The sequence below is a fragment of the Grampus griseus genome, assembly GCF_964374135.1.
Source record: "Grampus griseus genome assembly, chromosome: 15".
NCBI lineage: Eukaryota > Metazoa > Chordata > Mammalia > Artiodactyla > Delphinidae > Grampus > Grampus griseus.
The window spans coordinates 77,379,791-77,404,284 of NC_139009.1; the positions used below are offsets into that span (position 1 = coordinate 77,379,791).

General features: G+C 39.3%; 1 protein-coding gene across 3 annotated transcripts in view; it reads right to left on the bottom strand.

Moving 5' to 3' along the window:
• Positions 1–12,051: 12,051 nt before the first annotated feature.
• TMEM87B (transmembrane protein 87B) overlaps positions 12,052–24,494 on the bottom strand; it is a 48,139-nt gene continuing 35,696 nt past the window's right edge. For 2 of the 3 annotated variants that reach the window (XM_082672310.1, XM_082672308.1), the window contains 3 exons: positions 21,217–21,290; positions 18,826–18,878; positions 13,416–13,610 (listed from right to left, as the gene is read on the bottom strand). In XM_082672310.1, the coding sequence (XP_082528436.1) occupies positions 13,493–13,610; positions 18,826–18,878; positions 21,217–21,290 (245 nt within the window). In that variant the 3' untranslated portion in view covers positions 13,416–13,492. Of the gene's footprint in view, positions 12,442–13,415; positions 13,611–18,825; positions 18,879–21,216; positions 21,291–24,494 lie in introns of those variants that run through there. The other variant, XM_082672309.1, reaches the window with a different exon arrangement.

Below are 24,494 nucleotides of genomic sequence, written 5' to 3' on the forward strand. Positions count from 1 at the left end.
GGAGTGGGTTCCAGAACGGAATATGGACATGAGTGGAAAAACTGATGAAATATGCATAAATGCTGTGCTTTAGTTAAAGGTATCGTAGCAAGGTTTCATTCACAGCTTTGACAAGTGTTCTGTGGTTATATGCTAACAAAGGGGGAGGCTGGATGAAAGGAGTAAGGGAACTGGACTAATTCTGCAACTTTTCTGTAAATCTAAAATTACCTCAAAAAGATAAAGAAGCATGTCTGTATGTTATAAAATTTGATTTTTAAATTTCATCTTATATCAATTATGGTAAATGAGAATATTCAGGAACTTTTCCCGTTTTATCTAATTTTTCAAATTTATTAGCATAAATTATTGGTATTATTCCCTTTTTATCTTTTAAAAATCTGTTGGATATGTAGTGATAGCCCCTCTTTTATTCCTGATATTGGTAATCAGGGCTCTCTCTTTTCTTTCTTTTTTTAAAATAAATTTATTTATTTTATTTATTTATTTTTTGGCTGCATTGGGTCTTCATTGCTGCATGCGGGCTTTCTCTAGTTGTGGCGAGCGGGGGCTACTCATTTCGGTGCGTGGGCTTCTCATTGCGGTGGCTTCTCTTGTTGCAGAGCACGGGCTCTAGGCACACGGGCTCAGTAGTTGTGGCTTGCGGGCTCTAGAGCTCAGGCTCAGTAGTTGTGGCGCACGGGCCTAGTTGCTCCACGGCATGTGGGATCTTCCTGGACCAGGGCTCGAACCCGTGTCCCCTGCATTGGCAGGTGGACTCCCAACCACTGTGCCACCAGGGAAGCCCATCGATCTCTTTTCTCTTTTTTTTACTAGTATAGGTAGACATTCATTGATTTTGTTTATCTTTTCAAAGAACAAACTTTTAGCTTTGTTAACTTTGTTTAAATTTCATGGGTTTTGGATTTTTTAAAAAATTGAAGTATAGGGGACTTCCCTGGCAGCGCAGTGGATAAAACTCCACGGTCCCAATGCAGGGTGCCCAGGTTCAATCCCTGGTTAGGGAACTAGATCCCACACACATGCCGCAACTAAGAGTTCACATGCCACAACTAAGGAGCCTGCCTGCCGCAACTAAGACCCAGCGCAACCAAAAAACAAAAAAACCTTTAAAAAAAAGTTTGAAATATAGCTGATTTACAATATTAGTTTCAGGTGTACAACATAGTGATTCATTATTTTTACAGATTATATTCCATTTTAAATTATTATAAAATGACTATATTTCCCTGTGATGTACACTATATCCTTGTGTTGCTTATTTGTTTTATAATTAAGAGTTTGTATCTCTTAATCCCCTACCTCTATCTTGCCCTTGTCTCCTTCCCTCTCCCCACTGATAACCACTTGTTTGTTCTCTATAACTGTGAGCCCATTTTTGTTTTGTTATATTCTTTCATTTGTTTTATTTTTTGGCTTCCACCTGTGAGTGACAGCAGAGCATTTCTCTTTCTTTGACTTGATATTACACTAAACATAATACCTTCTAGGTCCATCCATGTTGTTGCAAATGGCAGAATTTCATTTTTTATGGCTGAGTAATATTCCATTGTATACATGTACCACATCTTCTTTATCCATTCAACTGTTGATGGACACTTAGGTTGCTTCTGTATCTTGGTTATTGTAAATAATGCTATGAACATTGGAGTGCATGTATCTTTTTGAATTATTGTTTTCATTTTCTTCCAATATATATCCAGGAATGGAAGAGCTGGATAATATGGCAGTTCTATTTTTAGCTCTTTGAGGCGCCTCAGTACTATTTTCCATAGTGGCTGCACCAATTTACATTCCCAGCAACAGTGCACTAGGGTTCCCTTTTCTTCACATCCTCACCAACATTTTTTATTTGTGGTATTTTTGATGATAGCCATTCTGACAGGTTATCATTCTGACAATGATATCTCATTGTGGTTTTGATTTGCATTTCTCTGATGATTAGTGATGTTGAGCATCTTTTCATGTGCCTGTTGGCCATCTGCATGTCTTCTTTGGAAAAGTGTCTGTTCTGGTCTTCTGCCCATGTTTTACTCAGGTTTTTTTTTCTTTTTTTTTTGATATTGAGATGTATGAGCTGTTAATATATCCTGGATACAAACCCCTTATTGGTCATATCATTTGCAAATATTTTCTCCCATTCAGTAGGTTGTCTTTTCGTTTTGTTGATGGTTTCCTTTGCTGTGCAAAAGCTTTTAAGTTTAATTAGGCCCCATTTGTTTATTTTTGCCTTTTTTTTTTTTTGCCTTCCAAGACAGATCCAAAAAATATATTGCTACAATTTATGCCAAAGAATGTTCTGCCTGTGTTCTCTTCTAGGAGTTTTATGGTTTCAGGTCTTAACTTAGGTCTTTAATCCATTCTGCCCCCCTGCAGTATTGGGAAAGTAGACCCTTAATTGTGAAGGCTACTGCCGAGCTGTATGGTAGTAGGACAAATCAGAACACCACCAAGCTTGATATTCTTACTGAAATTCAGGAATTTCTATTGAATAAATGCGCCCTAGGTTGCTGCAAGACTGGTCAATTTCCAAAGTTCAAAAAAGGTTAATTCTGAAAGTTTTCATGAGGATTTCCATTGTTTATATGATACATTTTCAGAGGTCTTTAGTCCCCATTTTCTCTGATGTCACCCCACATTATGTTTTTAAGCAGTCAGTTTACATGGTTGGACTCTAGCCAAACTTTGTCTCTTATGTTAGCAGAAATCTGAGTTTCTTTTTTTTAGCCTTAGATGGGTGCATGGAGTCTGTACCACCATACATGCATAGCTGAGGGAAAGCCAGTGATTTGGGAAGTTTATACACAGAATATGGTTCTTACTTTCTTTGGTTCTCTCTTTCAGTAATTCTTTCACTTTCCAGCTGTTGTGGTTCTTCTAATTTCTGTCTTCCAGCTCAAGTAAAATTCAGGTTTTATATCTGGGTTTAATCTCCACTCGGCACAAACTGTGGCCTGCCCTGAGTGTAAAAGCCATAAAAATGGGAAAGGCACCCAGTACAATTCCCTTCATCCAAGTGTTGAGTACCTTCCAGTGTCTCCCTGTTTCTGTCTCTCTCCGATGTCTTCAAAGTAGCTGTTATTTAAATTTTATCTAGAGTTGTTGTCTGCGGGTGAGGTTGGTTCAACAGAAGGTAATTCTCCATTATCAGAACTTGAAATCCACAAATACATTTTATAATAATAAATCCATTATTTAAAAAGCAATTTCTTAGTGAAAAGGCCAGCTTGTTCATTCCCCACTTAATTTTCTTTTTTTAAAAAAGAAAGGGGACTTCCCTGGCAGTCCAGTGTGGTGGAAGTCTCTGCGCTTCCACTGTAAGGGGTGCGGGTTTGATCCGTGGTCAGGGAACAAAGATCTTGCATGCCATGCAGTATGGCCAAAGAAATAAAAATAAAAAATAAATTGAAAAAACAAAAAAGGAAGATAACATTTAGAATAGAATATTTTATTATCAGTATGTTCAGTAGCATTAAAAATAAAATAGACACTGTCTTTAACTCTCTGGAGTCTACTATGCCTCAAGGAAATGTCCACTTATCAAATTAAGAACCAGAGAATCAGAATTATGACTCTTTATGTAGAGACAAGAATGTGGTGGCTAGAGTGAAAGACAGCACAGTACTATAAAATGACGTAGCAAGGGATAACCAAATCATAGAAAGTACATTTCAAGCTTTGATGTGCAGTTCAACCTGCCTGTGGCACCTCCCTCCCTCTGACCCTAAGGATCCAGAGTTGAGAAGAGCAATCTAGGAGACAGGCTCCCACTCTGGCCTGAGACCTGGGGCCAAGGAAGCTTTCCTGGTTCCTTATTTTCTCATCTGTATAATGAGCTCAGAGGTCCCTTGGAGCTTTCAAGTTCTAATTCTGAGAGAGACTGGAAATATACCTAAAGGAAAAGGTTTTTTTTTTAATTTAGTTTTGGCTGCGTTGGGTCTTCGTTGCTGCACACGGGCTTTTCTCTAGTTGCCGCGAGCTGGGGCCACTCTTCGTTGCCGAGCGCGGGCTTCTCATTGCGGTGGCTTCTCTTGTTGCGGAGCACGGGCTTCTCATTGCGGTGGCTTCTCTGGTTGCGGAGCACGGGCTCTAGGCGCGTGGCCACAGTAGTTGTGGCTCACGGGCTCTAGAGTGCAGGCTCAGTAGTTGTGGTGCTCGGGCTTAGTTGCTCCACGGCATGTGGGATCTTCCCGGACCAGGGCTCGAACCTGTGCCCCCTGCATTGGCAGATGGATTCTTAACCACTACGCCACCAGGGAGACCTGAAAAGTTTACCTGAAAAGTCTTTTTTTTTTTTACCGGGATGGTGGTACTCTTTGTTTACATTTAAAAAATTTTTTTAAATTTTATCCCTAAATTGGCATTTGGTAAGTAAAAGTAAATGAATAAAAATTTTGAAGGCAAGAATTAGAGGCCAAAAATAGAGATGAGCCTTCTTCAGAGACATTACTTTGGCACCATCTGCTGGATAGTGTTTAAAAGCGTTCCTGTACATAAACTTGCCTGGAGCTGCTTCTTATTTCCCAAATGATTCAAAGGAAATACTGTCAAAATTATTTACATCTGAATTCAGTACCATACCAGCTTAGGTTAGTGGGAATTTAGCTGTCAATCCACTATCACTGAAGGGGCACAGGACATACCTTGGGTAACTTCATAGTTTTTAAATTTAGTTGCTGATTCTTTTATTCAGTATTAATGTATGTCCACCATGTGCCAAAAAGTGGTGTCACATGATTTTGGCAGAGACGACTGTTGCTCATGGAATACCACAACTCTTCCACATTTCCCAGGAGTGCACTCTTCCCTTGAAGGTCAGGTGAAAGGGAAATGCGCCCTTGTGCTTTGGAGCACCAAAACTTCCGTGTGCTTCCTTCATCCCACATTTCTCTGCCAGAGAGACTCAGAACCTGTATTAGTTTTCTATGGCTGCTGTAACAAGTTATCACAAACTGGTGTCAGAAACAATTCAAACTTATTATCTTACAGTTCTGGAGGTCAGAAGTCCAATATGAGTCTCCCTGAGCTAAAATTAAGGCGTGAGCAGGGCTGAGCTCCTTCTGGAGGTCCCAGGGAAGAATCTGTTTCCTTGAGTTTTCCAGCTCCTCGAGGACACCTGCATCCCTTAGCTCATGGCCCCTTCCTCCATCTTCAAAGCCAGTCATGGTGGCTCAAGGGCTTTTCATAACGCATCTCTCTGACTCATGTCCTGTAGTCACATCTCTGAGTCAGTTGGGAAACAATCTTTTTTTTTTTTAATTGGAGTATAATTGATTTACAATGTTGTGTTAGTTTCTGCTGTACAATGAAGTGAATCAGCTATATGTATACCTATATCCCCTCCCTTTTGGACCTCCCTCCCACCCATCTAGGTTGTCACAGAGCACCGAGCTAAGCTTCCTGTGCTTTATAGCATGTTCCCACTAGCTAGCTATTTTATGCATGGTACATATATACAATGGAATATTACTCAGCCATAAAAAGGAATGCAATTGGGTCATTTGTAGAGATGTGGATGGACCTAGAGTCTGTCATACAGAGTGAAGTAAGCCAGAAAGAGAAAAACAAATATCGTATATTAACACATATATGTGGAACCTAGAAAAATGGTACAGATGAACCTATTTGCAGGGCAGGAATAGAAAGGGACACATAGAGAACGGATATGTGGACACAGGGAAGGGAGGGGAAGGTGGGGCGAACTGGGAGATTAGGATTGACATATATACACTACCATGGGTAACTTCATTTTAATGCACGTAATGAAACCTTAGAATGTGTTTGAATTTCGTATGGAGTTTGTTTCAACTCAGTCTCAGCAGCATCTACCACAATCACCGTTGCTTTTTTTTTTAACTGTTGCATTTTTTTTTATACTAACCTTATCTGTCTTGGGAAGGCCTGTACACCAGGCACTTTATTTTATTTTATTTATTTATTTATTTATGGCTGCGTTGGAACTTTGTTGCTGCACATGGGCTTTCTCTAGCTGTGGTGAGCGGGGCTACTCTTCGTGCATGGGCTTCTCACTGTGGTGGCTTCTCTTGTTGTGGAGCACGGTCTGTAGGCACACGGGCTTCAGTAGTTGTGGCACGTGCACTTAGTAGTTGTGGCTTGCGGGCTCTAGAACGCAGGCTCAGTAGTTGTGGCGCACGGGCTTAGTTGCTCCGTGGCATGTGGGATCTTCCCGGACCAGGGCTCGAACCTGCGTCCCCTGCATTGGCAGGCGGATTCTTAACCACTGCACCACCAGGGAAGTCCGCACCAGGCACTTTAGATACAATATCTTAATCCTCTAACAAGCAATCACATGTTTGTTAAATGAAATTTCCCTTCTCCCCAGGACTTTGAGGACAACCCTTCAAGGACACTTCTCGCCCATAGCTGGTATTGTACCAGTTTTGTCACTTGTCAGGAGGGTGACCTTGGGTAAGTTATTTAACCGCCCTGTCTCAGTTTCTTATCTATAACGTGGCTATACCTCCCTCATTGTCTACTATGAGACCACAATGGTTAGCAAAGCCTGGCACTCTCCAGCACTCCCAACACTCCCTGAACTGTCATCACGGTCATGACAACAGACCCTACTTTTCCTCTGGGACTACCCATCCTGCCCACCCCCCAAGGCTGGGAGAATTCCCATGAAGAAAATTCTCCACGTCCCATCTACCTGGGGCCAGACGGGTTTTACTGATTAATGGACTCAGCTGTGATCTGAGAACACATTTGTTTCTAAAGTTTCTGATATCATACAGCCTAGTTATGGCCCTTTAACATGTTTATTTCTCAATATGTTGACCTTAGAAAATTGGAAAAACATAGGTTTGGAAGTCTCCCCTAGGCCAGTGACCCCAAATAACCTGCGGCAGAAGCCTTGGTTGTCCACCAAAATCCTTACTCTCCTTTCACAGTTCAAATAGCAGGCAGGGATACGGCCCGTGCCATTTCCCAGTCCAGCTGGCAGTTCGGTGTGGCCACGTGACTGAGTTTTGCTAATGGAATAGGCTAAGAAGTGATGGGCACCACTTCCAGGTCTAGCCCTGCAAAATCCCCAGGCTGGAGCCACTCTCCCCTTCTGCTGGCTAGATGCAGATGACAGGCCCCAGGAGACGGTGGGCCCACAGGATGAAAATAAACCTTGGGCCCCTGAGGGACATGTGATTGCTTGTTAGAGGATTAAGATACCGTATCTAAAGTGCCTGGCGCAGACTTCCCTGGTGGCGCAGTGGTTAAGAATCCACCTGCCAAGGCAGGGGACACAGGTTCGAGTCCTGGTCCGGGAAGATTCCACATGCCCTGCTCACCTCTACACCTATCCTAGCACAGTTACAAGGTCAAGAAATAAACTTCTTTGTCTTAAATCTACTGAAATATGATTGAATTATTATTTATTATTAATTACAGCCTAGCTGAACCTGAACATTCATCCTGAGTGCCACTGTGATGTGTTTTCACTCAGTTCTTTCCCTACTTTGTGTTTACATAGATGAGTTCACATATGTGACTTTGTATTATATTTCTTACAAGTACGTTTCTACGTTATCATATATTCTTCATAATTTAATGGTTGCAGAGTATTCCATAAAGTAGCTGGTAAACCGTAATTCACTTAACCATTCTACTGTTGATATTTAGTTTGCTTCTTGTTTTTTCTCTACTTTAAATAATGCTATAATAAACATTTTTGTGCAGAAGCCTGATTCTATATTTTGAATCATTTTTAAAAACGTCACCAGAACTGGTATTATTCAAAGGTTATGAACTGGTATTATTCAAAGGTTATGAAAAGGTTGAACTTCTTTTCACAAAGACTGAATTAGTTACACTACCATCACTAATGATGTGCTCATTCCATCAGACATTAAAAGCGAAAGAAGTTTTACAAATACTTAAGAGCATAAACATATCAACTTGATTTTTTAAAATTTCCCCTTTTATTTTGCATTTCTTTGATCACTACTGAGATTGAACACTTCTTCATGTTTGTTAATTAGTGGTACCTCGTCTTTCGAGAATTTTGTTTATGTCCTGCCATCTATTGGAGTCTATATTTCCTGTAGATTTAAGTAATCTTAGCACTCATAAATCCTATCAAGAATGGATGATACTTCCCCGGTGGCGCAGTGGTTAAGAATCCACCTGCCAATGCAGGGGACACGGGTTCGAGCCCCGGTCCGGGAAGATCCCACATGCCATGGAGCAACTAAGCCCGTACGCCACAACTACTGAGCCTGTGCTCTAGAGCCCGCGAGCCACAACTACTGAGCCCATGCGCTACAACTACTGAAGCCCGCGCACCTAGAGCCCGTGCTCCGCAATGAGAGAAGCCACCACAATGAGAAGCCTGTGCATCGCAACAAAGAGTAGCCCCCGCTCGCCGCAACTAGAGAAAGCCTGTGCGCAGCAATGAAAACCCAACACTGCCAAAAATAAAAAAAAAAAGAATGATCATCCAAAATTTCAGAAAGCATTTTATTGTCAGAACAAATATTAAGGCACAAAAATACATCAGTTTTTTCAAACAAAAATCTTTGAAATAGTTTTGTCCTACATTCAGAGCAGCTTCTTCCAAATAATATAATAATTTAACCTTTTAAATAAAAATATATAACTTCTTAAGCCCCTTTCTTCCCAAATACATGTTTTCCTAGTTCTAAAGCAGTTTCTTATTGAGCTCCTGTGTTATAATGTACATTTCCTTAAATCTAGTTTTGTCACTTATATACATTCGCTATGTAATTTAGTACTTTAACCAACATGTTAAACTTCTTTCTTATAAGGCATGGTGTTTTGTATTGCTTATCACATGCTGTTGATCATACAGAGACACAAGTACCAAAACTAGGGACTTATAAATCTAGCATAATACGCCTCATAAACCAGTCCTGTATGGCCTAGTGCAATAGACTCAAATCCCTTTTGAAAAAAGGATATAAAAATCGTTTTATACTTTCATGTACATGTATATCTTTTATACTTTCAGCCTTCACATTACAGTCGTGCAAATACAATATACTGCCGTAGAGGGGGAAAGTCAGTACTCTCTACAGGATATGTGAAAGATTTTAAATATTATTTTCTTTACAGGAAAAGTAAAAAGTATGGGAGCATCATCTCTTGGGCTTAAAAAATTCCCGTATTCATCTATTTTTCCTTATTTTTTGAAATAAACTAGCTTAAAGCTCCACTAAAGCAGATACTAATACTAATGCAACTCAAATCATGAAAGTTCCCTTTGAAGCAGATCTCATACTTCACATAAACCTAACATGAACTGCATAATAAAACCACTTAAGCATTTTGCCTAGGAACACACAAAACTGGACTCTTCTTCTCAGATCCCTGCATTAACAGGGAAACCCATCCTGATGGCATCCTAAGAATAAAATGATGTGACAGCCTCAAAGACCCTGATGCCCAGTTTCTGGAAACTTTGTGCAGAAGCAGGGATGACGAGCTGTACAGTGGCTCTGAGTGTGACTTCTCCCTGGGGTCCTTCATCAGAACTACGGCTACAGCCCCAGGGAGCCCCTCCTGTGCACACGAGGGGGCCGAGAAGGCCCTCTGTAGGAACACTCGCTTCAGCTCACGAGTCACCAAAAAACACAACTGCCACTGAAGGTGACAGACACGGTATACGCCGCCCCTTGAAAAACATTTCTGATGAGGTTATCAGGAGAAAATACTGCTTTCTGTGATTTGGAGAAAAGTCTGCATTTCGCTGTGCACCTGAGCCATACCGGCAGCATCATTTTTCTTGCCAGCTGCAGACAGAAGTGTTTTTATAAACACTATCAAGGTTATGTGAGAAGCATTTTCCCTTATTACTACACAGTTACCATCAACTCCCCACTCGCACTCCACGACATCTGCAGCTGGAAACCCAGGATTCTACATTTCAAAATTCAACAACAGCCCTATGAGTTGGGGATCAACCTGCTTCAAAATCTGGGGACTGGTGTTAGACACAAATGTTAGGAACAAGAAGGCACTGGTCAGCTCTGAAACAACTGGGCTGAGGGTAAAATACACCAAAACCAGAATGGACATAAATGCTGGGAAAGATGGTAGGTGGGAGCCCATTATTGTGGCAGAAACGGAAATAAGGAAGGGAACCCACACTGTTAGATGTTCTTTTCTTGGGAAGGATGTCCCAAACCTTTCTCAGTACAACACAGTCAATAGTTACTACTGCAAATAAATTTGAAAGTATCTTTCAAGAGGCATTACTACTAGAAAGTGTTTTTTTTTTTTTTAAAGAAGATGTTGTGGGTAGGAGTTTATTAATTAATTTATTTATTTTTGCTGTGTTGCGTCTTCGTTTCTGTGCAAGGGCTTTCTCTAGTTGTGGCAAGCGGGGGCCACTCTTCATCGCGGTGCGCAGGCCTCTCACTATCGCGGCCTCTCTTGTTGCGGAGCACAGGCTCCAGACGCGCAGGCTCAGTAGTTGTGGCTCACGGGCCTAGTTGCTCCGCGGCACGTGAGATCCTCCTGGACCAGGGCTCGAACCCATGTCACCTGCATTAGCAGGCAGACTCTCAACCACTGCGTCACCAGGGAAGCCCTAGAAAACTTTTTTACTAACTCCTATGAAATGAGAAAATGAGAAGCCAATTCATAACGCAGGCTTTTGAAAGAAATCATTTTGTTTTGTGGCTTCACAATGAAAAAAATCAATGAAAGGTTATGATTTAAGTGCTTGTACTGGTTAAGAATTTAATGCTTAATCAAAAACTCTGGTGGCTTCCCTGGCGGCGCAGTGGTTGGGAGTCCGCCTGCTGATGCAGGGGATGCGGGTTCGCACCCCGGTCCGGGAGGATCCCACATGCCGCGGAGAGGCTGGGCCGTGAGCCATGGCCATTGGGCCTGCGCGTCCGGAGCCTGTGCTCCGCGGTGGGAGGGGCCGTGTACCGCAAAAAAAACCTCTGAAGTCATCCTCAACTCACAAGGTTAGAACTCCTTCAAAGAAAGACATATAGGATTCTAACTTTAATTCCTATTCTAAATGTTCACTAGGCTGTATCTTTGGTCAGGAGAGCAGCAAAACATTCACCATTTTCATCATACTATATTCAACGGCTTTTCAAGTTTAGAACGTTCTGCATTAAAAAAAATTTTTTTTTAAATTTCAAATTACACATTACATATATAATGTAACAAAATAATGTATAAAACATGGTTTAAGGTTAAAAAATTAGTTACAAGATTAATAGTGATGTACTATGCAGTTAAATATATAGTTTTTTATGAAACCAAATATGCTAGGATTACATAGAAGGTTCTAGTTTCCTCAAGGTTCACTGGTATGAGCCTCCCAGCTCGCCAGGGAGGAAGTGCTCTGGTGGAGCCCTGTGGCCAGGGGACCCCACCTGCCCCAGGCATTCAGCAGCAGCACACAGATATCTGGCCTGAGGGAGGGGACAGCGGCAGAGCAGATCTTTGGAAGTAACCTCTCTCCATGTACTGTGCTCCCCTGAGCTCAGACAGAAAAGACCAATGCTATGATTTGATGTGTGTGGTGATAATTACACACAAGGGCTTTGTGCAGATGTGCATACACACACACACACACACACACACACACACACACACACACACACAGAGCAAACCTAACCATATAAACATCCTTATGTTCCAACGTTAACCAAGTTCTACTTCTTATCAAATTGCTTCAGCATGAAAATCAAAGAGAATTATTATTGCATCTAGTAACTATAAACCCAAGAGGTGGAGACACTGCTTCACCACACCTCAGAAGAATCGCATCACCTGAATCAAACAAAGGTCAGTGGAAGAACAGTAGGAGTGTTGATGTAAAAAAGTTGTCTTAGGGCTTTCCTGGTGGCGCAGCGGTTGAGAGTCCGCTTGCCGATGCAGGGGACACGGGTTCGTGCCCCGGTCCGGGAAGATCCCACATGCCACGGAGCAGCTGGGCCCGTGAGCCATGGCCGCTGAGCCTGCGCGTCCGGAGCCTGTGCTCCGCAACGGGAGAGGCCACAGCGGTGAGAGGCCCGCGTACCGCAAAAAAAAAAAAAAAAAAAAGGTGTTTTAAATTGTCATATTTCCCAGGGAAAAAAAAAGAGAACCCAAACCCACACGCCTGCCACCCATCAGCTAAGGGCATTTGGGCACCTATCTTTATTATAATACTTCTCTCAGGTCATTGCCAAGTCTAGGCAATTTAATGGACATTAAACTGGCATTCAAGAGTCAGCTTAATAAGGGTTGCAGAACCCTCCCACCATCTGAATTCTTAGTTTTAGTACACAGATTGCCAAGATCATGCAATAAAAACTTATTGTACTGTATCAAAACAGAGTTCTCTTTTAGTCTTGAGGAAGTCCTTCACTGTTATGTAAGCTTCATTTATGTGGGTTCCAATCACATTATTTTTTCTGAAGAGAACATTTTTTCTGCCATTTCAGATCTGGTCATAATTTCCTTAAAAAAAAAAGGGAAGTTATTCATCAAAATGTTGATGCTCCTTCCAGGTCCTAACAGAATTCTCTATAGCGTCTCTACGAAGTAGTCAGGATTTTGTGGGGTACATGCCACGATACACACAGAAATATTAGATATGGAAAATGAAAACCATATAATCCAGACTTCCAGTAATGGAGTGTAATCAATTATCTGTTAAGCTCAGAAAACTGTAACATTTCTAATTCAGAATCACCAGTGTGAGGCAGGGACAGAGCTAAAATGGATTTCTTAGGCATAGAGCTCATCTAGGGATTTGCCTGACTCTACTACTTTAGGTATTTTTGAAATTACAAATCAATTATTTATCAAATGAATACTACAAATGCCCTTTTAAAAGTAATTCCAGGGTATATCTTTCCATAGAGTTACAAATCCTGGAGTTCAATGGTTTTGTAGCGAGGTGCGTATACACGACAGCCTCCTCAAAACTTCCCATCCCACTCTGGCCAAATCCCCGCGCTGATGCCAGTCTTCTCCCTGACCTTTCAATGAACAGAGCTGTAGCTTCTCTCATATTCTACAGCCACCACGTAAATTACTCCTTAGCTACCACTCACTTCCCGCTCCTCTTCCTCTGGATAAACTGGTGGTCCCCACGTCCATCCTTTAATCCTTGCACTTCAGACGTCTTCCTGTCCTGGGCCACCCTGCAGTGTCCAGATGATCTATAACTAATTTTTTCCCCCCAAAAACCTTCCTAAATCCACATCATCTATTCACATTTCCTACCTAGTAAATGTAACTCAGTTAGAAACTTTATTTAATACCCCAGGAAAATATCTACAAACATAAGAGATTGATTTAGACAAACCGCCACCTTGAAGTCTTCTAAACTCTTACATCTTAAGATGTTAGAAAATCATAGACTCAAAACCTCATAGAAGGATTCTTCCCTCCTTTCACACCAATAAGTATTTATCTTGCTCCTGTTTTAAATGAGGATCCAGTTCCTTAAAACTTTACCCACAACTCAACGCAGTCTTTCAATCCGCTCAATTTGTAATCATTTTCAAAAGTAACTTTCAGAGCTTCTTTTGAAATACATTTCTACCTTGTGAAGTAACAGCTCCAAGACATAAGCAAAAATATATTTTACCTCATCTGAATCCACTAATACTGGAAGAACTCTGAAATAAAAGAAAAAAAAAGTTGACAATATTATTCAAAGGCAGTGTATCTACAAAGCTGAATATAGCATATCCTGTGATCCACCAAGTCTCACTACTGGAAGACAAGTCAACAGAAGTGAATACCTAGTGCTGCCAACAGACTCGGAGAAGAATATTCATAGCAGTGTTGTTCTTAACAGGCCCCAAATAGGTAAACTGGAATACTATACAGCCCCCCAAAGAGGTACAAACTATCGAGGGATCAAATTTTAAAAACTGACACAAGTCATCTACAGTTACAGACATCAGCACAGCAGTAGCTTTGGGGTCATGATTTGGGAGGAAAACAAGAAGATGGTTTTTAGGGTATTAGTGATGTTCCAGTTTTTTTTTTTTTTTTGCCGTACGCGGGCCTCTCACTGTCGTGGCCTCTCCCGTTGCGGAGCACAGGCTCCGGACGCGCAGGCTCAGCGGCCACGGCTCATGGACCCAGCCGCTCCGCGGCATGTGGGATCCTCCCAGACCGGGGCACGAACCCGTGTCCCCTGCATCGGCAGGCGGACTCTCAACCACTGCACCACCAGGGAAGCCCATGTTCCAGTTTTTGATCTGGGTATCTGGGTGCAGGTTACATGAGTATGCTTATATTAAAAATTTACTGAGCTATATACTTATTTAGAATTTGTGCACTTTCCAGAATGGGTGCTATACTTCAAAACTTTCACTTAAAAAATTAGCTGACATATGAAAATAATTATAACTTCAAAATGGAAACAACAACAAAAATCAGCAATTCTAGAGGCTAGTATGTTGGAAGAACATCAAGGACTAAACCATGATGAATGAATAATTCCAAACACAGTGGGCATCCAATTATATCTTTGTTTTTTAAGCCCCTGGTTATTTTTTACTTTGAATAGTTGGACAAATACCTTGACTAGTGATGTGCTATCTAATTTGAAAACCCACATGTCATGTACTTTTGTGAGAACTTAAGAGGGATGAATAGGCTTGACTGTAGTCATCATTTCACTACGTACATATATATCAAATTATCATGTTGTACATCTTAAATAAACACAAATTTAATTAAAAGATATACCTATTTTTAAAAAGATGGATGAGTAAACATATTATGAAAGGTGGTATTTATGGTATCAAGTATTTGTTTAATCCTATGTCATTGTTACCATTGACTGGACATAAACCAGTGAAGGATACTGAAGAGAGAAAAAGTTATGCAACAGAACCTTTGCTCGGGAAAGATTATATGGATAAAAAGACAAATGTAGAGCTTCGATGTGCAATGGAGCACTGAGAGGGAGAGCCCAAAGGGTCTGCATGCCAAGGTCACAACATGAAAGTCACATCAACGCACAGTCCAGAGGATGCTACTAAGAGTGCAGCCCATGGTGGAGACAGAAGAAAGAGAAGTCGGGGCCTCACCAGATGTGAGGAAGGAGCCAACTTATATGGCTTGGAATAATATTAAGGGAAATCCAGACTGCTTTAGGGAAAGATGATCCAGAACCTTGGGAGCCCAGAAGACAGCCCATTGAGTGCTTAGCACCTCGTTTAGAGATAAACACTGCAATCTCCAAAATGGTTCCTTTTGTGAGGTAAATGACTATTTAAAACTTATTAAGATGGACTCAGCGCATTGAAGAGGAAGGAGAACTATGCTAAGCTGGTCTTTTTGGTTTATCAGAGACACAGAAAAGCCATAATGAATACCATACGAATATCACATAACACATTAGATCATATGGTTATTCATGATCTGTTTAAATTGTCCTATGACTTGCAAAAGTTTTGGTCCACTTCTATTGATGTATAAAGAAGTGTTTACCTGTACATGAAGTCCGGTTTCTAAACTTGCCACGTAAATTGCACATGAATTTTGGGTAGCGTTGTGCTAAACTTCTTGTGTTTAAAGTTTTCAGAATGGACACACAGGTTCCTAAGAACCTAAAATGCTGGAAGCTATCTTGGATTGTACAATTCTACTCATTTCACATAAACGGTTCATGAGAACATAAAAGAAGACATTTTGCTCTTTTATATTCCAGAGGAATTTTTGTAATCAGGCAGACATTCTACTTACAGAAAGAAATTGTAGAGACTAATTAGTCTCTAAGACATAAGGAGAACTGCCCAGGAGCCTTATTGCTTTCCACCAAGAAGTGGTGGCATAGTATGAGGTTACTCTACTTAGGTGATTTCCTTCTAAAGTACTCAGTAGTGAATTTCCAAATCTGGAAGATAACGGTTGCCACCTAATCTGAATCTCTCCACACACCCTTGCTCAAAATTCCATGAAGTCCCTAAGGATTGCAAACAAAACCACACACAACTCACAGTCTTCCGCATAACCAGAACACAGCAAACCTGAAATTATATGTAAACAGAGAAATAAATGCCAATACCAACAAAGTCCCTGCTGTCACTGCAAGCTCATGGGTACTGAGAGTGGGGAAAGAGAGGTTTGAGAGCCTCTGTGAAAAGTAGAGGGGAAGGAGAATTTAGACAAAGTATAGACAAACCTCTTCAAGAAAAATCAACACTAAGTTCCAAAATACTGACTGAAGGCCAGTGACTTGGTAGTTCACAGTATCTGCTACAGGGAAGGGGCTTAAATTGAGTGGAACCAAAAGTAGCAGTCTTGAACAATTATGGTTTTCAGGGGAGAATCAGATACATGGAGGAGTGGTACCCTCAGAGCTATGGCAGCACCATGAGTAAAAAGAAGGAAGTAGAAGGGGAAGATTAAAGATCTTGTAGAAATAAAAGAAAAATAAGACACCACCAACCTCCCTCTCTCCATACCTCCATCCCATCAACATTTTCCATAAATAAAACTATAATTTATGCAACTGATGGAAGAAAGCACTCAGACTAGGAACTCTCACTACCAAATGCCTAGGAATAGGAAAAACAAACAAAACCAATTCCATATAATGGTGCAGGAAGAAAAAAAGAAGGAAAATGAAAATCAAAGTGTTTTACGGTAGAAGAAAGCTACAGCTATAACACAACACTCCAAATTAGATGAAATAAGTTAAAAAGAATATTTGGTGATATTAAAAACTATAATAAGAAATTTTAAAACCAAGAGCAAAAATGGATAAAAACAAAAGAGGAAGAAATTCAAAGAGTCCATTAAACTCTGGGAAAAAAAAAAAGACAAAATCATCCCAGCAATGAAGAAAAAAATTACAAAGCACCCAAAGCAGAACAAATTTAAATAAAAATTTAATATGTGGCAAGAAAACTACTAAGAAAATGAAAATGATATAAAGAAAGAAGTAAAAAGGATTACAGAGAAACTAGTAAAAAAAAAAAAAGGAAGATAGCAGGTAAAGGTGGAAAGAAATCAGATGATTCCTCCCACAGAAACATTTATAAAACCTGGACAAAAATATTAAAAATAAGTAGTTAAAGGCACTGGAAAATGACCAAAGGGAGTGGGGATATGAATCCAAGTAGCTCAACAAATTCCAACAATACTCAAAAAGGAAACCACACCTAGGCACAACATACACACACTGTGGAAAGCCAAACGTAAAGAAAAAAATCTGAAAAGTGGCAAAAAAATGACACAGTACACACATGAGGACAATACAACTAAAAACTGACTTCTCTTCAAAACAATAGAAACCAGAAGATATTGGAGGGATGTGTTGGAAGAGCTCAAACAAAAGTCAATCAAGATTTTTATATCCAGCAAAACCATCCTTTGAACAGGAGGGCAAACAAATACACTTCACATAAATAAAATTGAAAGAATTAGTTTCTAGCAGACCCATACTGTAAGAAACACTAAAGAAAGACCTACAGGAGAAGGTGATAACTCAGATATACAGGAAGGAAAAAAAGAAATCATAAAGGCATGTGAAGGATATTTATACACCTATTTTCCTTTTATGACTATTAAAAGAAAAAAAGTATAATAGTGTACTATTAGTTTCATAACGTAAAGGCAGTTCTTACCTCATATGAATCTGATATGTGTGAATTTCAGTTACCACAGTTTAATTAAACAACACCAGTCCCTCAACAAGACAGTTCAAATTTCAGTTACTCAAAAGCACAATGAGATACCACTTCACAGCCACTAAGAGATCTAAAATCAAAAGGTGAACAATTACAAGTGCTGACAAGGATGTGGAGAAATCGGAAACCTCATACATTACTGATAGGATTATAAAATGGTTCGGCTCTGGGAAAACTGCTTGGCACTTCCTCAAGATGTTCAACATACAGTTACCGTACGATCTAGCAATTCCACTTCTAGGTATATACCCAAGAGAAAAGAAAAACCCAAGAGAAGGAGACAGTCCTGAAGGCAGCCAAAAACAAAACAGAACAAAACCCAGGTAACATATGAAGGAACAGAGAAGAAGTACAGCAGACGTCTTTCTAAAACTATGACAGCTGGAGAACATTCAAGTGACAATCTTTGAAGTGCTGAAAGAAAAACAGTCAACTAGGAATTCTATAACCCAAATTCTATTTGGCTTCCCAAACAGCCAAAACAAAGACTTTTTCAGACAAATAAAACCTGACAGACTTATTACCAACATACTTCCATGACCAGAAACATAAAAGAAATTCTTCAGGCAAATGTGACATCATACTAGACAGAAACTATCTAAAAAGGAAGTAGATGGGAGCAGAGAAAGGAACAAACAACATGTGAAAACATCGTATTTGGCTATCCTGTTGTCTACCGTGGAAACAGCTATCTGGAATTTGTGTGTCATAAAGGACACTGATAAAGAAGAACCTGAAGAGCTCCAAGTTCCCGGAGGGGCTTCCTCTGCACTCTAGTTTTCCTATGCTCATGTTTTTCCTCCAAAAGCTTCCCCACCGTACATGGTATCGTTGTTACATGTGTTTAAAAAAAAAAAGTTTGAATTCTTCCATATTATAAAGTTAAAACAAAATGATTCTGATCCTGATAAACTTATATAAGAAAATGTTGGAGTTGGTTATAGGGCAGGAGTATTAATAGAGTTGTTGTACAGTGAAAAAGGAAGGAGAAAGACAGACCAAGGCAGGGCTGTGTTTTCTCTGCATTTCGATACGAAGTTAATCAGTCATATACTAGTGATAGGGGCCTATAAAAACATACAGAGGTGAGAGTTTTGAAAAGCACATAACAAAGCATGAAAATTATCCCTTTATACTACAGCCTAAATTTTAGATTCAAACTTTAGCAGAGGATATTTACACATCTGTGAATGAAGAGGGAATGTTTTCCTCCACCCACTTCAAATCTTCATCCTGTAGAAATAAATATTTACATATTAGCTTTTGCTTAATAATGCCTGAAAGCAGAATTTTTAAATAGCATGTATATATAATTTAAGCATTTAAATTCAAATGCATGACATTCTTTTAATTTCTACATAGTCTAAGAAGCTGACACTTATGCCACACGAAAATTATGCCAGTATTTTCTTAAACAGTCAAATGAACACTTGGATTTTGGATTTTTGTACTTCTCTGGTTTTGGTTAGATGCACAGGTGTAATTTTTTTGTCTTGAAAAACCACAGTAAAAATACAAAGAGTTGATTTATAAGATAGAAAACAGCACGAATATTGACTTGTATTAATTTCTTGCTTCCAGCATTCAGTATGCCTCCTAATCTGTTCACTTTATGAGTTTATAATTTTTCAGCAGAAAAAGGTGATGGTACAGATATTCTAGCCTTACAAAAGCCTATTTATTTCAGTCACTTGTGTTTAGTGCTCATGTTTCTGTAGGAGAAAAGAAAAGCAGGTCAATTGGGGAATCTAAATTTTTTTTCAACAGAAACTTGCTTACAGTTATCTCACTGGGAGTAAGAAAAATAAAAGGTATGTTGAATATTTTGGTTTATAATGTAAAATAAATCAAAATGGCTACATGGAATCCTCTGGTTCTAGCATTAATTATATCTTGCTTACTTACAGAGAGAGAGAAAGCAATTGAGCCAGTACTAATAGGCACCTCAATTCTCTGAGTGAATCTTGGGTAGAAATGAGTCAATCAAGGAGAGACAAGGTCCCCGAGTTCTGATCAAGAGCTGACTACACGGGACTTCCCTGGTGGCACAGTGGTTGAGAGTCCGCCTGCCAATGCAGGGGACACGGGTTCGAGCCCTGGTCCGGGAAGATCCCACATGCCGCAGATCAACTAAGCCCGTGAGCCACAACTACAGAGCCTGTGCTCTAGGGCCCATGAGCCACAACTACTGAGCCCACGTGCCACAACTACTGAAGCCCGCATGCCTAGAGCCCATGCTCTGCAACAAGAGAAGTCACTGCAATGAGAAGCCCGTGCACCACAATGAATAGTAGCCCCCGCTCACCACAACTAGAGAAAGCCTGCGTGCAGCGAAGACCCAACGCAGCCCAAAATAATTAAATTAATTAAAAAATAAAATAAAATAATTATCTAAAAAAAATAAGAGCTGGGCTTCCCGGTGGCACAGTGGTTGAGAGTCCGCCTGCCGATGCAGGGGACACGGGTTCGTGCCCCGGTCCGGGAGGATCCCACGTGCCGCGGAGTGGCTAGGCCGGTGAGCCATGGCCGCTGAGCCTGCGCGTCTGGAGCCTGTGCTCCGCAACGGGAGAGGCCACAACAGTGAGAGGCCTGCGTACCGCAAAAAACAAAAAAAAAAAAACAAAAAAATAAGAGCTGACTACACAGTTTAGAGAAATGAAAACATTTTCCCTTGCTATATGTGCAAATACTGAGCTTTAAAATAAACTGAAACATATCCCTAAAATAAGAGGAAAATCTCTCAGCAAGCTGAAACTTTAATAGTTCTAACACCAGATAATTAAAACTGTGGAACTTTTTAAAGTTTAGTTAAATTACCAAAGAACTACTCAAAGAACACATTTTAAAGAATTATTAATTACCAAAAATAAGGATTAGAGAATTTACCAAATCCAACAAATGAAACTGTTTCATACACCATCCATCCTGTCAGAACTTAGGTGCGTACATAAATTTTTACACCTTATTAACCACAACATGTGTAACTGTAAGAAAGCCAAATATAAAACTGTATGATAGGCATTTCCATTTTGTTTAATTACTCTCATAATTACCACTTTTATGCATAAATAATATGCATAAAATATTTAAAAACTCATCTCTACCCAATATTTTAACGTTTTATTCAAGTTTACATGGTTTAAAAGTCCCTTTCCAACAGGCAACAAATGTTATCTGAAACAGCTTCAAAAATCACACAAAAGTGCTGAAAAATTACCACAAACTTTCACTATACAAAGCTTCTCAATCTTTAATGTGCATGTGAATCACCTACGGAATTCTGTTAAAAAGCAGATTTAGATTAGGTACATCTGGTGTAGGCCTGAAATTCTGTGTTTCTAACAAGTTCCCAGGTGAGGTTTGTGCTGCTGGTCCAATGACAGCACATGAAAAGTGAGGGTTTACAGCAGTACAGTTGTCAGACTTAACTAGTATCACTACTTAGTAACATTTATTTTCATACAAAAAAAACTAGTAAAAAGTGTTCTCCTGAAGGTCAATGAATGTGACACTCATATAGAGTTCTAAAGTATTAAAGACTGAGATGCTATTAAATATATACTATACTCACAAAATTATCAGAAGTAGCAGGTTTAGCTGTTCCATTGGAAACCATTTTTGAGACTCTTAATTTTATTCCTTCAGCTGTAATGAGAAACATTATAGAAATTCATAAAATTATAAAATAATATTTTCCTTTGTAGCTTCACATTTAATAACCCTATAAAGAGAGTTAATAGTGGAAGCTTTGGGCTGGGTGCTGGCTTTAATATACCATTTGGGAATGTAGGAGGGACAGAAAAAGTTAAAAACGTCATAACTGTTCACAAAAACAACCAGGTTCTCAAGTTGCTAGTCTGAATTCCAGTTTTAGAGGAGTTTAAATAAACAAGCAAACATACATACATGCACACATTAGGTAGTTTCAGTACATTTTAAAGTTCATGGATTTAAAAATCTACAGGATTTACGATATATTTAAGAATAAAACACACCTTTGGCCATGCTTTCACTTCTCTAATGTATAAATGTATAAATTTTATACACTTCTCTAATGTATACATTTTTGTGTTTATGGTATAAATAAAATAGGGAAGAAAAAGATTTTCCTTGTATTTGACCAAGGCTCTTCTTTACGCCAGCAGGTTTAGCAGAGGAGAGATTAAGAGCATGAGTCCTGAAACTAGATGGCTTCACTTGGAATTCTGGCTCTATCTATGTAACCTCAGGCTAAGCAATCAACTTTCTGTGACTCAACGTCCCTGCCTGTAAAATGGAATAATAATAATGTCTACCTCAGAGAATTCTGATGAGCGTTAAACAAATTAGAGTATATAAGGTACCTGAAACATAATGTCTATGTCCAATAAGTATTCACTTTTGTTACTACAATAATTTGCAAAAACTGCTTCTCCATAAAGTAGGACAGTTGGTACAATATGATGAGATCAAGTGCATAAGTGGATATAATGAGTGAAAATGAGGTTCCTCAATCTGAAAATGTTTCCATGGGGCGTCTGAAATCTCAACATTTGAGATCCTTCTCTTAAAGGTGTAATACACTGATTTTTTTTAACTGAAGTATAATATACAAAATAAAATACAAACTTTTAAGTGTACAGTCTGAAGAGATTTTTATCAACTCTTGTGTAACTACCATCCCAATCAAGACATTTAACATTTTTATCATCACAGAGGATTCTTTTTTTTCATTTAATATTTTCTTTCTTTCTTTCTTTAGGTCTTAGTTGTGGTATACAAACTCTTAGTTGCGGCATGCATGTGGGATCTAGTTCCCTGACCAGGGATGGAACTCAGTCCCCCTGCATTGGGAGTGCAGAGTCTTAACCACTGTGCCACCAGGGAAGTCCCCACAGAGGGCTCTTTAAATTCCTTTCTGGTCAATCCCAACCCCACCAGAAGCAACTATTACTTTGATTTACATAATCACCACAGTTTACTCCTGCCTGCTCTAGAACTTCTTATATAAAACCGTAAGGACTCAATATTCATTGGCTTTGACTACTTTCACTCAACATAAAGGTTTTGAGATTCATTCATGTTGTATAGTGGTGATTACTTTTGCTTCCCAAACAGTATTCCATTGTATAAGTATACCACTATTATTTTATCCATTCATCTGTTGACAGACATTTGGGCTATTTCAGTTTGGGACCATGAAGGATCAGGCTGCTACGAAAGTGCACACAGTGTCTTTCTGTGGAAATCTGCTTTCATTTTCATTTTTGGATAAATATTTTGGAGTGGAATGGCTGGGCCATATGGTAGGTGTATGTTTAACTTTTTGAGATACTGCCAAACTGCTTTCTTAAAACTTCTTATGACTTCTTCCATAATGTATGAGCGATCCAGCTGTTCTACATCCTCTTCTGCGTTTCATGCTGCCAGTCTTTTAAATTTTAACCATGCTAGTGGATACATGGTAGCATTTCACTCTGGTTTTAATTTGCGTTTCCCTGACGACCAGTATTATCGAGCACCTTTTCATGTGCGTACTGGCCTTTCCTTTGTCTTCTTTGGTGAAGTGTCTATTTAAGTATTCCATTTTTTTTTTAACAAATTGAGTTATCTTTTATTGATCTGTAGGAATTCTTATATTCTGGATACAAGTTCTTTGTCAGATACATGTATTGAGAAGGTTTCATCCCAGTCTAGGGCTGGCCTTTTCACTTTCTTGTTTCTCTTGATGAACGTAAGTTTTTAACTTTGGTGATGGCTAATTTACCAACCTTTTTATTTTACGGTAACTGCTTTTTGTGTCCTAAGAAACTGCCTAACCCAAGGTCATGAAGATATCTTCCTGTTTTCTGCTAGAAGAGTTATCGTTTAATCTTTTACATCTAGGTCTGTGATCTCTCTTGAATTAATTATAGGTGATATTCACGGCAGGAGTCTAGGTGATTTTCCCATGTGTTTATCTAGTTGTTCCGCACTCTGCTGAAAATACTATCTTTTCCTCATATAAAGCCTTGCTGCCTTTGTCAAAAATCAATTGACAAATGAGGTTTCCAATTTGGAGCTAATTTAAGTATTATATCTCTTTTAAAAACAAGAGCTTTAGAGACCTCCTATTACATTGGAATCAATCTGGTGCTAGTAAGAGTACATTCTTTAAAGTGTTACTGCATTGATAAAATAATCTGAAGCAGCAACAACAAAATCCACCGAACAATATGTACAGATTTATTTTTGGACTATTTTTTTGAAGTTGTCTGAAATTTCATTTTATTTTATTTATTTATGTTTGGGACTCTATTTTCATACACTGATGCATGTATCCTTATGCCAATACCACACTGTCTTGATTAGTATAACTTGAATCTTTCATCTTGAAATCAGTGTTAAGTCCATTAATTTAATTTTATTTAGATATAACTTCCACACCATAAAATGCACCATTTTGAAGTGTACAATTCAGTGGATTTTAGAACAGTCACAGAATGGTGCAATCATCATCACTGTTCATTTCAGAAGCTTTTCATCACCCCCGCCCCCACCAAAACCTCATACCTATTAGCAGTTACTCCCAACTCACTCCTTCCACCAGCCCCTGGCAGCCACTAATCTATTTTCTAGCTCCATGCATTTACCTTTTCTGGACTTTTCATATCAATGGAATCATATAACATACGATCTATTGTAACTGGCTTCTTTCACTTAGTATAGTGTTTTCAAGATCTACGTTGTAACTACAAGAATGTTTAGGTTCTTCCAGATCTTCTGTATTTCCATACATATTTTAAAATCAGCTTAACCATTTTTTAAAAAATCAGCCAGAATTGCAATTGGGACTGTACTGGATCTACACATCAATTGAGCAAGTGATGG